The 14,711-nt window shown below is 40.6% G+C and overlaps 1 protein-coding gene across 2 annotated transcripts in view; it reads left to right on the top strand.

The window, feature by feature from the left end:
- Positions 1-6,915, top strand: part of ALG5 (ALG5 dolichyl-phosphate beta-glucosyltransferase) — a 44,534-nt gene extending 37,619 nt beyond the window's left edge. For both annotated transcript variants that reach the window (XM_074982485.1, XM_074982492.1), the window contains 2 exons: positions 4,095-4,180; positions 5,078-6,915. In XM_074982485.1, coding sequence (XP_074838586.1) covers positions 4,095-4,180; positions 5,078-5,190 — 199 coding nt within the window. In that variant the 3' untranslated portion in view covers positions 5,191-6,915. The remainder of the gene's footprint in view (positions 1-4,094; positions 4,181-5,077) is intronic.
- Positions 6,916-14,711: the final 7,796 nt, after the last annotated feature.

Genomic DNA, 14,711 nt, shown 5'->3' with positions numbered 1-14,711 from the left:
GTCTGATGCAGCTCCTTCCACTTCCAGTGTGCCACCTGTCCAGGGACGCATAAGGAGGACAGCCTTATGGCTGCGTTCCTCTGTTCTTGCACTGAAGAATCCTTTCCCATGAGAAGTATTGGGTTGATGGCCCCTTTACTTTTATGCACTTAAAAAGGGTATAGAGCAGAGACAAGGATGCTTCCCTATGGGGGAGGGGCATAAGTCAAAAGCAAGGGGTGTATTTAAAAGCAAGAGTTTTTTTTAAGTCTTACACCCTTTAATTTCTCCCAATCAAATTCTGTTTTGTAAGAGGCTGTACTCCACCACTGTGGGCCTTGGGGCAAGGTAGGAGGGGGTGGGACCAAGGACAGAAGGGGCGGGCCTGAAGGCAATCTTCCCTCTGGCCCCGAGCCACGCACAGAGTGGCAGCACAGCACTCTACAGTCTTTGATGGGGGCTTGGAGCTCCAGCCACCACCACTGCCAGAGTTTTGGGCCCCTTTGAAACACTGGGCCCAGGAACAACTGTCCCCTTCGCCTCCTGCTCCGGCTGCAGGCCTGGCTATAATAGAAAGATAGTCAGTGGCACTGGGGCGGTGTTTTACATGATTGATTTGCATTGTTAACTTTTTAAAATCTTAAGGCTTTGTAAGACTCATTTCAAAATGGGTGCTGTGGCAAACTCACATCAGCATTTACAAGAAATGAAGTTGTAAATGTTTATGTTTACTTTCTCTGTATGCCAGCACTGTAGGGGTTTTAAAATTATTTACATTCTACAGAACTGCAGTAGGCAAAATGTAAACTATAGATTTAAGGCTCTGAAACTTGGTGCATATAACAAAATGTATTCTGCCCATGGATGGAAAAAGATAGAGGGAACACAGCTCATAGCAGCCTTCTGATGGGGCAAGAGGAGGGCAGCATTTCTTCAAGCATTGTCTCTGCCTCCAGCACCACCCTCAGAGCTTCTTGGCCACAGCCTGAACCTGACATGCCTTCTCACACCAGTCCTCTACCCCAGGTCACAACCCTCCTCCTGCAGCCAAACCCCCACCAGACCCTGCACACCTTCCAGCACTCTTGCCCCAGGTTAGACAACCTTCCCCCACTCACCTCCCTGCAGCCAAACTCCATTCCAGACCTCACACCCCCTTCCGTTAATATAGTAGAAAAATACAGTCTGCAACCACTTACCGAATTCATGGAGTCCACTTCTGCGAAAATTATTGCCCACTCTGTGCCACGTGAATGATTAGGTTGTCTTCAGTGGGACTACTCATTCTTAAAGTTAAGCATGTACATAAGTGTATGCATCATCACACATAAAATGTATTTTTATTACACACACTTCCTAGAGACACAAAACTTTTGACTCATCAAAGAAAATGACTTCAGGATTAGCAATGAAAGTTATTTAGACTTTAAATACTTCTACAGTTATTGACAGAATTGGCAGGGTTAGATTTTTATTGGTAAATGTTGATAAACATTTCCACAGTACATAAACAAGACTATCTAAAACAATCCCCATGAGTAATCTAAATTTACAAATCAGCAAAATAAGCAAAAAGGCTGCTTGAAAAATTAGATTTAAGAATATTTACTTTGTATATTTTGATGTGATGTTGACAATTTGTGTTTTAACAGTGACAGAGATTTTAACTTTTTGAACTGCTCCATCTCTGTAATTAATTATCAGATTCCTCCCCATGACTGTGCAAATTTAAATAGATAAAATTGAAAAAGGCTTAAAATAAACATTTACTATTTTCTATTGAAATTATCAAAAAGAAAAAAAATTCTGCCAAATCTCATTGTTATGAACATTTTATGCACAGAGACCAAAATTGTTAAGATGTATGTGGGGACCTAACGGTTGTATTCTTAAAAGCACCTGAGTGACTTGGGAACACAAATCCCATTGACTTCAAACTGAAAACCATGGTGGAGGATTACAGCCTGGGTGTGTCTAGTATTTCAGCTTTCTTGACTTGCGGAAGTTTTGTCTACACAGGCAAGTGGTGCTGTTTGCAAATATAGCTGTGGCTACTTGCTCATCAGTCTTGTGTTTGTGTATGTGGTGTTCTTCCAGTAAATATGTTCTTGAGAGCCTGGACTTTCCTTCTTCAGCACAGATGAGCATTTTAAGAGTGATTTTTTTTTTAAAGCGGGTGGAAAATCTGCAGAAAATCTATGTAAAATCTGGAATCTGAACAACAGTTAGGAAATTAATTAAGGAAACAGGTACAGAACACCCACTTCAGCAATTTCACATTGTAAAATAGGAAGAAAGTATGAGTTAATAACATGAAAATATTTTTTTAATTATGGGTTTTTTAAATCCATCTTGGTCAGTAGCAGCTAACTCCTCTCATTAGTTTCACATATTGGATGTTATCAGAGCCTAGGTCTATACTCACCAGGGAAGATCAAATGTTTACATTCAATCTTCCGGGGTGCCGTTTTGCGCATGTGTGAAATGACGCGTTTTAGGGTCAATGTCGACCCTGAAACTTCTTTTTAGCAGTATGGAATTAAGGAAGGTCAACGGGAGTAGCGCTCCCGTCAGTCTTCTGCCGTGAAGAGAGGCACGGAAGTCAACAGCTGCAAAGTCAATTTTTGGTATGCAATTAGGGTACCAAAAATTGCATAGCAGCTGTCAACCTTCCAGGTAAGCGTAGACGCAGCCTGAGGTTGAAAAAGATATGCACCCTTTAGCTGAGCTGCCTATGTCTTCTGTGCTCCCAAAGTTTTTGACGGGTGCCTTGTTGTCCTGGCTCCCCAAGAAAACCATTTTAACTTCAAAATTGTCTTTACTTCAACCTTTAACAATAGTTCTCTGCCACCTTATAGAAATATAATATTATGGATGCTCCCCCTTAAAGCAACAATGTACTCTGGATAGGACTATAATGGATATCCTGGTTGAACAATTGAAGGCAGAAATGTTTTATGTAACTATATATTTTTGTTAGCTAGACAATACAGTTGCTGAAAAGGAAGTGCTAATGTTTTATATCACTCTAAAAATCAATAGCAGTTGACTTAAATCGTAAGTGTTTGCATTCATTAACACATTTCTGGCGTTTAAAATAAGTCATTGCCTAGAAAGCGTCAAGGAAGGTGGACTTTGTGAGTGACCTTATATGAAAGCCTAAAATAAAATTATCTTAATTCAGATAAGACACTTAATATTCCTGTACTGCTTCAAAAAAGGCCTCTGTAACTCTTGACTGACTTTCTAAGAACAGATGTTTGGTGTAAAGAGAAACCTAATGACACGTGAACAAGAAGACAGAATATTTTGTGTTCAATACGTAGTCTATACAACTAAGTATAGAGAAATACTGGCTTACTAGAGATTTAAATTAAAGTCACATTTGCACTACATTGTAGGTAGTTATTTGCTAAAAATCATGTCCTTTATATCTAATAGTGATCATCCATGACCTCAGTAAGAGCTGTGGATGCTCAGCTGTTATGAAAAGCAGACCTAAAGACTGCTGAGCTGATGAGGAATTTGAGTTGGGCAAGTGGGGTGAAGCAATGAGTGTATCTCGGAACTTAAAGTGTAGATCTTACGATGTTCATTAGTTCTAGACATACTGCAATGAGAAGCTGTGTGAACTTGGACTGTGTACCTATTCCTGCCTTCTGTTGTTCCAACTACAGTATTCTAGTAGCGGATCTCTTCTAAGCAGAGCCTGTCAGCGTAAATGATCATTTCAGGTGCAGTTGAAACCCTCCGAGAAAGCACTTGGGAAACAAACTGGTGCTGTACGGAAGCTCTACTGCTGCAGTCTTTGCAAAGGTCTAATTCTCAACTGTGATCAAATGGAAAGTCAGTGCTAATAGGTGCCACTTCACCTTTCTCTTAATGGATGTGTTTTTTGAAAGATGATATAATCTGTACCCTGGCTAGCTTTTGCCATTCAGCTGCATAAGGGATTGGTCTTTCATATGAACCTGACCTTCAGAGTATCAGAATAAACTGCGTAACAGCACATTAAGTGCCTTAAATTGCACTAGAACAGAGATTTAATTAACACTGCAGTGCTCATTTTTCTGAAAATAATATCCATGAATTTACTATTTCCTGTTCTATTTAAGGGCATTCGATGTTGAACTTCTTTACATAGCTCAGCGCTTGAAAATACCAATAGCAGAGGTTGCGGTCAACTGGACTGAAATTGAAGGTGAGTAAATTGCTTTCCCACCTGCTACCCTCTTGAGTGTCAGTCCAGAAAGCAATACCTTTATGTCATCCTAGTGGTCAAACATTGTTTTCCAAACTTGAGGACCTGTTGCATTGAGCGTTCTCCTCAGACAGCCATAAAGTTGAAAAGATCTGTATGCAGTAAGGCTGGCCAGCTTCTCCCAATGACCCCACTTCCAATTCTTCCTCTCTGTAACCTCCTCTTGTTATGGCTCCAAAACTCACCACTCCCATGGACAAGCTCCCCTGGTCATCTATTTCTCTTTGAGTCTTACAGTGTCTGTTACTTTTCAGCTTGTAGGGAACTGGTTAGAACACTGAGATACCATATTCTACTTAGCACGATATCTAGCCCTATTGAATAAGGGTTAGTTACATTGTTTAGATACCTTAACTTGCTTGCAGATTAGTTGGCTTGTGCTACTGCTCTTAATATTGTGTGCTGGGTGATTTCGGACAGTATAAAACAAGCATACAGTTTTTTCCAGTTCCCTCAGCCCAGTTGCCTGAACAAAGTTTGATTTATTGTCCAGGAGTAGGTTTGCATACATAACTCCACCACAGTATATGTTGAGCTACTATCTCTGCCAGAGGTTGTCCCACTCTCATGTCATTTTAAATATAATTTAAATTATAAAGCATTAAATTTTCAAGTGGAAACTTTTTAATCATGGGCTAAATCATGGTGCTGAATAAGCTAATAATACAGGTGGTCTGCGGTTAAATCTGTGTTATTGATGATAATTTTATTTAAGGTGAACCCTTGTGTAAACATTGTCCCTCTGTTTTTTTTGTTTTTGTTTTGTTTGTTTGTGGGGTTTTTTTTTTGTTTGTTTTTTTGTTTTTGTTTTTGTTTGGTATCTTTCATTAATCACAGGTTCGAAGCTGGTTCCCTTTTGGAGCTGGCTGCAGATGGGCAGGGATCTTCTTTTTATACGATTGCGATATTTGACTGGTGCCTGGCGTCTTGAAACAAGCAAGTCTAATTAGGTTATTTACATTCTCCAAATGCATTATTACACATAATGGAGCTTGTGAAATATTTCAGTGAAGTAAATTTTTGAAGAAAGCCAAGGTAACTCTGCTGTGTACTTAATTTTTGCAATATATGTATATTTTCTAAAATGATCAATAGTCAAATGTTTCTGTAATCTCAAAGAAAAAGCATCTTGAAAAGGCATACATTTTGCTCCCAGCAACAGTTTTTTCTTTTCTCCTGTAGCAGCTTTAAAACATCTTGCATAAATTCATCCAGATTAAATAAACAAATCTGCTGTTGTCTCACTGTGCACTTGGAGTTCCCATTAATGCACATTAATAGGAGAGCTCATCCCACGAAGCACAGTATTTGAACGACCAAAGTCCTTATTGTTTTTGTAATGTTTGAACGCACAAATATGGTGTGATTTGGAACTGATAACAGTGGTATTAAATTACTAATATGTATTCAGGTTGTTACAGTGAAAGCTTTGTTATCCGGCACTTTGCTAACTGGAAAACTTTGTTAATCACCATTGCCCCCTCCCACAATGCTGCTGCGTCTTCAGTTGCACACACCTGACTTCCGCCTGTCCAGCTGCCCATATCATGGCTTCTGCCAGCTGGCTCTGCCATCTGGCATCATCAGCAGGCGCCTTCTTCCCCCTCGGTCTGCCTGAAGCTGCCAAGAGCTGGATCTGCCAGTAGGCAATGGGGGCAGAGCAGTAAGCACTAGTTAAAAAAGCTTTCATTGCATTTTAAACCTTTAAATGGTATGGGTGGTATTAAGGTTTTATAACCCATTAAAATCCCTATGTGTTTTCCTGATACCTCTTTCAGTAATCTCATGACATTCCAATTGTTACCTGTCTTGACCTGCAGCCTATCCAACACACATCTCAGATCTTACTTCATATTCAATCTTCACGGACCATAAAAGTTCCAAAAGAAAGTCCGTTTCATTTTAAAATGCTGTCTTTCACAGTTAGATACAGTCGGTCCATTCAGGTAAACACTGTGATTATGTTTCGACTATAGTTGCTATTTCAGGATACAAATGTATCCTAAAACGGCAACTCTGCAGCTACTGCAGCGCGGCTATTTCAAGCACAGTATTCTGTTTCCGTTACCCCCTCACCGTGAGAGAGGTAGCGGAAGCCTTGAAGTAGGCGCTTATTTCAAACTTTGGTGCCATTTGGACAGCAACAGATTTGAAATAAATTAACTCAAAACAATTTACTCAGTTTGTGTTGTGCAAAGTGTGTAAATTATTTCAAGTTAGGGAGACGGTGTAGCCATAGCCTATATGTACTCAACTAAAAGTCTTGAGAAATGTAGTAGGAGAGGCAAAAGGGAGAGTACTTTGAAGATGTGGCAGGGGAGAGATTGTGTGAGTTTGGTTATTAGCTGTGAAGCTCATGTGCTTTCATCTGTATCTCAGGCTATCCTGGATCATAACTTTAAAATGGTGCTGTCAAAAATATTCATTTGGGCTTGCCAGGCAAGTAAACCAATTTCTTGAAGCTGCCATAAAGGTAATACATTTATCCTCTTGGGGAATAAGTTGTTCCCATGAGGTTTTTTTTAAAGCAGAGGGACCAGTTGTACCATCAAATATGTTAAGTTGAACTGTTTTTGCTCCTTTTACATGTTATGTACTTTCAGAGTTTGGTTCCTCTTAGAGTTGCCTCAGCTTTCTGTAGGGTGGACACCTACTGAAATAAACTCTTAATAAACATGCTCAGCTTTTGTTTCTTAGTCTTTGCTTCCTTTGGTATTCTGGTGCACAGAGAACTGTCACTTCTGTTGTGTGTGCTCAGTGACCCTTCTTACTGACACCCAGGCAAAGTAGAAGAGGAACTTGTCTGATGTAAATGCAGAGGCAAAAAATCTGCAGCGCCAGAGGGAAGGAAGTTGATTGAACCAAGGGCTCAGGTTGAAGCTTGCGGGGGTAAGAGGGAGAGAAAGTGGGACAACATGGGAAAGGAGTTGGAAATGGGGAGCTAAGAAAGCAAGCCATGAGCCGGTTGGCTGGGCTGGGGACACTAACATCAGAGGAAATACTGGTAGGAATCAGGGCAATGGGTAAGAGACTAGAAGAAGAATCTGGACTAAGGGGAAGGAAGACTGAAACTGGATGAGGAGCCTCAGAAAGGAGACTAGGATTAAGAGCCAGGGGAGGGAGCAAAGAGAGAGATCAAAGGAGAAGCCGGCACAGTGGAGTGTGACAGAGACTGACTGGTCAAAGATTTGAGAATGAGGACTGACTGGACAAGGAGAGCAAGATGTGATGTGGGAGTTGGGGCAGGATTGGGACTTTGGAAGACAAGCCCAGTGATGGAAACTTAGACTGGTTGGGCAAGGAGACTAGGGCCAGGACAGGAAGCCTAAGGAGTGGAGAGTGGGACTGTAGGCAAGGAAACAATGACTGGGATTGGGTGCTTGAGAGTCTGGACATGGACTGGTTTGAACAGAGAAGGCAGAAGAGATCAAACATATGGGAAGGGAAAAGGAGCTGCAGAGCCTGTGCCCACTAGAGCGCATTTCCCTTCAGAGCTGGGAATGGAACCCAAGATTCCTGAATCTACCACTCAGGTGTCAGCAAAGTTTCACAGCTATTTCTGGCAAAATGTGTCTTCTCCTTGTGAACCCGCAAGAGCATGAGAACCTATCATCAGTTACTCTGTTAGCTCAAGTGGCAGAGGTCTGCCCTTCGTCATAAGGTACTAAGCTTTCTGATGAACCATGTGTAGGTATTGATTTCATGAGGAAATTTGGTGGGTGTGGGGTGAGGGGGAATTCAATTGTTCTGTTTTTGTTCTTTTTTTTTTTTTTTTAAACCAAGGAAGGTAAGACAAAAAATACCTGTTTTAAAAGAACATTAATAAGCAACTCTTCCAAATTATCATGGGATATGTCAGTAGAAACCATTATATGAAGTTATGGAAATTATGCATTTGAACAACAAAATCTAAATAAGCAATATATCGTAAGCCAAATTTTTCTCTAGTAGGACTCCTGAACTTAGCTTTATATTCTCCGTCCCTGACCTTACATGTATGCCTTAGACATATTCACCAACTAAAGTGGTAGAATAGAATGCCAAGTGAAACCTTGTGGACCAGAACAAACCAGAAGCCAATGGAGGTCCAGATCAAGAAGAGAAAATGGCGATGGGCAGGCCACATTCTGGGTAAGGACTGTGAGGAATGTATCAGAGTGGACTCCAAAGGGACGTTCCAAACAAACGTAGTGATGAAATTTCCTGGACGAAGTAAAAGCAGCTGGCTTAATGTGGAATCAAATCAAGACTACAGCCAAGGATCACAGGAAATGGAGAATGACTGTGGAGAGGCTGTGCTCCAGTAGGAGCCCAAAGGATTCATCATCATCATCATCATCTCAGTCCCTGGGCTCAGTGGCACTGTAGCACTTCGCTGCACAAGTCATAAAGCAATTTGGAATGCACAGAGTGAACAAAATAATTAAGTATCATCAATGAAAGGCAGGAGATGGCTCCAGTTCGCTCTACAGAGCTATTCAGTATACCAGTTACAGAATTCAAAACGAGTATCTGAAGACATTCCTATATCCGCTGGAAGTAAATGCCCAGATTATTTTACAGTTTGTTTTTACGCATGTGCTGTGCAAATTTAAACTGAATTAATGTTTGAAAAGCACACAGACATCTCTAGTTGTGGCATGTGCATGGACACACACCCCTTCAGTGTCTGTTAATATGTGGAATCTACCCCTCATTTTCAGTTTACGTAACATCCAAGAGCGTGCTAGATGTTCACAGACAGGAGGAGTTAGTCTATCGAGACCAAATACAGACCAGAGCAGGGGGTCCAACCCATAATTCTTTGAGCCTTTAAATGCAGCTCCTCAGAGCCACACGTTGGAAGGGCCGTGCGTGCTTTGTGCACGTGCCCCACAGCTTAGCAGGTGAAGCATTTGGTGACAGTGGCGGCTCCTCCTCAGAGCCACACGCTGGGAGTGCCGCTCACCGGCTCTGCCCCTGTGCCTTTCCGCTTGGTGGGAGAAGCATGTGGCAGCGGCAGCAGCTCCAGTGAGTTGTCAGCGTGGAATTAGAATAGTGGGGGCTGGGGAAGCCTGGCTCTGGAGGAGGGGGAGGGCATTTATTTAGAGCCAAGGGGTGGGGGGCTGGCTGGGAGTGCCTGGCTTTGTTGGGAGGGGGAGATCATTGAACCACATATTATATATTTGTTTTTATATATCTATATGTCTATCTAGAGATACATAAAATACAAATATATAATACATGACTCTTTGCACTCTATCCACTGCTATTTTGGCTCTTCATCTCTAACTGGTTGGCCACCCCTGGATAAGAGAATGGAAGAACCATAATTTTTCTCTGTCCTACTATTGTGGTTTTTATTTAGTGCTAGCAAATTTACCCAGCATTCCTCAGGTCCTTAACTCAGCTATTTTTAAATAAAAGGACAATGTACATGTTTTATTTAAATGATTGTATTTTTTTCAAAAATACAGTTATTTTTATGAAGTTGAGTTTTATTTTTAGATTTCTTAAGAATAGGGACTGTTAAAATTTGTCCTTTTAGTAATATTTTTAAATGAGAATTCTGTCACATGTATTTTTTCCTTTACCCCTATAAACTCTTGTCATTTGCTGTGTTTTAACTAAAAAAGGGCTATAGTCAATTTTGTTTCTTATATCTTTTTTTTTTTTTTGAGTTTTCAGAACTTAGGCTTTGATTTAGCTGTGCCAAAACAGAACACTACTCCAAATTTCTCCATTTTATCTGTTTTCTGTAAGGTTTATTGAGGAGCAATCCTATTCCAGGTTCGTCCAATTTTTTTGCTTTATCTTGGTTCAGTCTCTTTCAGTTATATCAGTTTGGAGGACTGTTTTTAATTTGGTGATTGTCTCTTTTCTGTTTTGGTTTTAGAAGAAGCAGTCCCATTCCAGGCACATCCAATTTTCCTCCACAAGCAAACCCTTCCCTAGCTTTACGTTAAGAGGAAGCTGTATACTGAATTTGGTGGTCCTAGCTCTTAACGGTTTAGGAGGAGTTCTTGATCAAACAAACTCTCTAAAATATATAGTAAACATATCTTAACATTAGTTTCTTAGCCTTTAATGTATTCGTGTTAAGCCCTAGCTTTTATCTTTCTTACTACTGCTATTTTTTCAATATTATATACAATAAAATATACATATGAGATCATATCCTGGCAACCACCCTCACCTGTTAATCTATTTTAAAGATCGATCACTGGAAGGGAAGCTAGAAAAATTATAGCTATACTGTACATTATTGTTCTACATTTCACCATTTTTATTACCGTGAACCATTTCTGCCTTCTGTCATTATAGTTATGTGACTGTCAAACTGCCCATTTAGACATAGTTAGATAATTATCTTTGTTTGATATAATTTTTAATCCTCTTTGCAAACCTCAGTGCTCACATTTGAGCACTTTGCAAATCCATAGTGATACTTCTGGGGCTAATAACAAATCCTTTTTTAACTTGTTGATATAGTGTGTCACATTTTTAGCAGACTCCCTGTCCTTTCAGCAACTTCATACATAAGCATTTATTTACATGGCCTAAATGAGATAAATGCTGAGTGCATACCTGCCTTTTCCAAATTGTGCAATGTTTCATTTCCCTGAAACAGAGCTGAACTGGATAAGCCTGGATGCTTGCCACATGGTGGCTGTTCAGTTTATAGGCAAACTAGAGGGTCTAGTTCCCCTTGGGATCTCACCCACCTTTACCAAACACATTAGATCAGAATAACTGTTCATCTTTTAAACACAAGTATCAGAGGGTTAGCCATGTTAGTCTATATCTGCAAAAACATGAGAAGTCCTGTGGCACCTTATACACTAACAGATTTTTTTTTTTGGAGCATAAGCTTTCATGGGCAAAGACCTGCTTCAGCAGATGAAGCAGGTCTTTGCCCATGAAAGCTTATGCTCCAAAAAAAAAAAAAATCTGTTAGTGTATAAGGTGCCACAGGACTTCTCATTCTTTTAAACACATGATGCTGCAGTGCAAATGAGATATTTTGAATGTATATGGATGTGCGTTTTCAAACAGGTGTATAAATTAAGATCCTAAATCCATATTTAGACATCTTAACAAATGACACTGTATTTCAAATGCGCTAATCACGTTGCGGCAGATACCAAAAACCATGCGAGCAGCTGCACGCTCAGCACCAGTTTTCCCTATAAGATGAGCACTTGGTTGACCACCCTGGAGAGATTCAGGTGCTGTTCATCTGATTAGCAGAGCATCCATAGCCAGCAGCTTGTGTTTCTACTGATAGTGCACATCCGCCCATGCCTTTGCCCATGCAACAAAATTAATTCCACCCATGGATGGGAAAAAATTAGAGGGAACACTGCTCCGCACCTGTGAAAACCAGCTCACTTGTTTGGAGCTGATGTGAATTTAAGAACCACTTTAAAAAATCTCCATTGTGTTCCTCAATGACTTCCTCAGCTTTCAGTGCCCACGTAACAAAGATGTCACACAAAATTTGACTGATGAAACAACATGCAGAACAGCTGAATGGCCATAGTCACCTATGCTGTTTCATAATCTGGGGAGTTTGACTTTTGGCTTTGGCACATATCCATGTATAACACTATTAGATGCACTACTTGCTGTCACTATGCAGAAGACTTGAAGAGCTTTGATTATGCTCAAAAGCATCCATCTCTCATCGACAGAAGTTGGTCCAGTAAAAGCTATTACCTCACCCACCTTTTCTCACAGTGAAGTCAGTTGCAGAGGAGTCTTGCTAGACCAGAGGCAGGCAATAATTTTTGATGGGGCCCCACTCCAAGAATCTGGTAAGTTGTCAGGTGTGGAGTGTGGACTGGAAGTTGAGTGCAGAAAGGAGCTTGGGATCGGAGTGGGGAAGGTAGAAAGTGGACAGTGATTTGGGGTGGGGAGAAGGAAGGCAAGGCAGCAGCTCTTCTCCTGGGGCCACCTTCTGGAGACACAAAAAATAGAGGAGCAGCCTTATCACGGGGGGTTAGGATGCAGTCTTCAGGAGGCAGGCTCTAGCCACAGGCTCCATTCTTGGCTGCACCATGGCAGGCTCTGTCCTCAAGCTCATCACCGCTGGCCTCTGTTGTTTCCTCCAAGTTCTCCTTCACCCCGACACTTCCTGTTGTCTCCCCCAGTGCCCTTTCACTCCTGACCTCCCCCCCACCTCTATCCTGGCTTAACTTGTATGTTTGTTAATAGCACTTTTCACATCAGACTTAGAATCTTGTGAGTCTAAAAAAAGAAGCAAAAGCAAAAAAGCAAAGTAACAAGAAAGAAGACAAAAACATGCAAAGCATCTTATTTGTGTTTCTGATCTGTTTAAGGCTAGTGAAGCAGTAGTTCTCAACGAGGGATAATCCCTGGACATACGCAGAGGTCTTTCGCATCAACTCCTTTGCCCTACGTCTATACTTGCATTCCTCTTTCAAAAGAGGAATGCCAATGAGGGGAATCAAAAATGTAAATAAGGCACTGATTGGCATATTTTGCACTTAATTTGCATAATCTCTTTTCAGAAGAGATTCTTTCAAAAGAAAAAAGTGTAGATGGGGCTCCTTCAAAAGTAAACTCCATCTTCAAAAGAACCCTTCTTCCTGAAACAAAATAGGAAGACATTTCTTTCAAAGATGGCACTTATTTGCGAAAGAGCCCATCTACACTGCTTTCTTTCAAAATAATCTCTTCCAAAAAGTGATTATGCAAATGAAGTGCAACATATGTCAATCAGTGCCTCATTTGCATTTTTATTCCCCCTGTGAATTCCTCTTTCAAAAGAGGAGTGCAAGTGTAGTCGTAGCCTTAGATATTTGTCTGGTTTTACAACAGCATACATGAAAGCATTAGCAAAGTCAGCAATTTTTCCAATGATAACCTGCTGTGACATTTGCATTTTTAAGTCTGTGTTTGTAACCAAGGAACATTTAAGTGAGGTGAAACTTGGTCAACACAAAACAAATCAGATTCCTAAAAGGGTTACAGTCATCTTGAATGGTTTAGAACCATTACAATGTAAAATAAAGACAACTGTACTTTATTTTTATTACTGAGTCTGAAAAAAATGCTACATAAGTAAATTAATATGATTTGAACTTAAATATGTCCATATGTTTTTCCTAAAGTTAATAGGCTTTAGGAAAAAGCTATCAGAGTGACCACCACCAAGAGGTAGTGGCCACATTCTGAGGCCACCAAAATCTTTGTTGTGAGAACCTCTGTTCTAGTCTGTCTGAAGCAAATTGTTCAATAGTCCAACTAATACTAGATCTAGCTACAGGTTTGATTATAACTTGATCCAATTAATAGTGCTTCATCCACTGTGGTTTTTACATATAGTTGCATCTAAAATAAAACACAATGAACTGAATGTATTACCTTTTTGGTATTTAAAGTAGGACAAAAATTATATTCCCAAAATGTACCTGAGTGAGATAAAGTGAGACATTCCTTAAAACAATAGGAGTAACTGGCAGTTCTTTAATGTTAACCTTGCTAGCACTAGTGAGGCTGAACTGCTGTAAGCAATGATGGGAAATTTGAAAATTCCCACGTAAAGGATGCTTTCCCTTAGTTTCCTCATCTGGAAAACATTTGCCTACCTCACTGATGTGCTGTTTGGTGACCCTGGAATGAAAGATATTACTAAAGAGTAATTATCAGGGAAACTATGCTGTCTTTATCAGCTTTGCCTGCCCTTTCACCCACAGACCAAACAAAATAACAGCTGAGGCTAAGAGAGCAGATTTCCCTGCCCACCCAAAAAGCCTCACTGATCTGAATCCTAAAGAGGAGACATTAACCAACCTTTCAGTTCCCACTTCAAGAGAGCATTAACTTCCCCAGACTCCTTTCTCCACTGGCGCTGATGGGCTCAGTTCCAGTACAAATTGAATCTCTCTAATCCAGCACCCTCAGGACCTGACTGGTGCTGAACCAGAAAATTTGCCGGACAATGGAAGGTCTGTATTTTCTAGCACGTTACTAGTACTTCCACTGCTTACTGAGCTGTTAGAAGAGATTTGGGGTAAATTACAGCTGAATAACAGCACAGAACACTGACAGCCAGGACTGGTGCCTGTAAACAAACTTCATGGGATCACAGGAAACTTGGCCACACCCATGATAAGTGGTTGTTCAGCTAATAAAATCATGAGAGCTTATGGAGTTTGCTGGATAAGAGAGTTCCAGCTTAGAGAGGTTCAACCTGTACCTTGTTTGTATCCCTCTGGTAGTTCCAGCAGTATTACATATCATTCCAGGGGCTAAACAGGAGGGAAGATGTTCATCTGTGATGCTAGCGCTTAGCAAGGACCCACTAGCATCTAGAGCACCTAGAAATGGGACAAAGGGGCATCTACCTGGGGTTAGGAGCACACTACTAGCTGCAGTTCTACTGGTACAATTATTGGATGTGTGTAAGTAAAATTTGGATGTTTAGAGGATAGTTTTAGAAATAGACCTTTAGTGATTAGAGCTT

Source organism: Carettochelys insculpta, chromosome 1, assembly GCF_033958435.1.
Source record: "Carettochelys insculpta isolate YL-2023 chromosome 1, ASM3395843v1, whole genome shotgun sequence".
Taxonomy (NCBI): domain Eukaryota; kingdom Metazoa; phylum Chordata; order Testudines; family Carettochelyidae; genus Carettochelys; species Carettochelys insculpta.
Note: the sequence above shows the minus strand (reverse complement) of the source record. Positions and strands in the feature narration are given on the sequence as shown.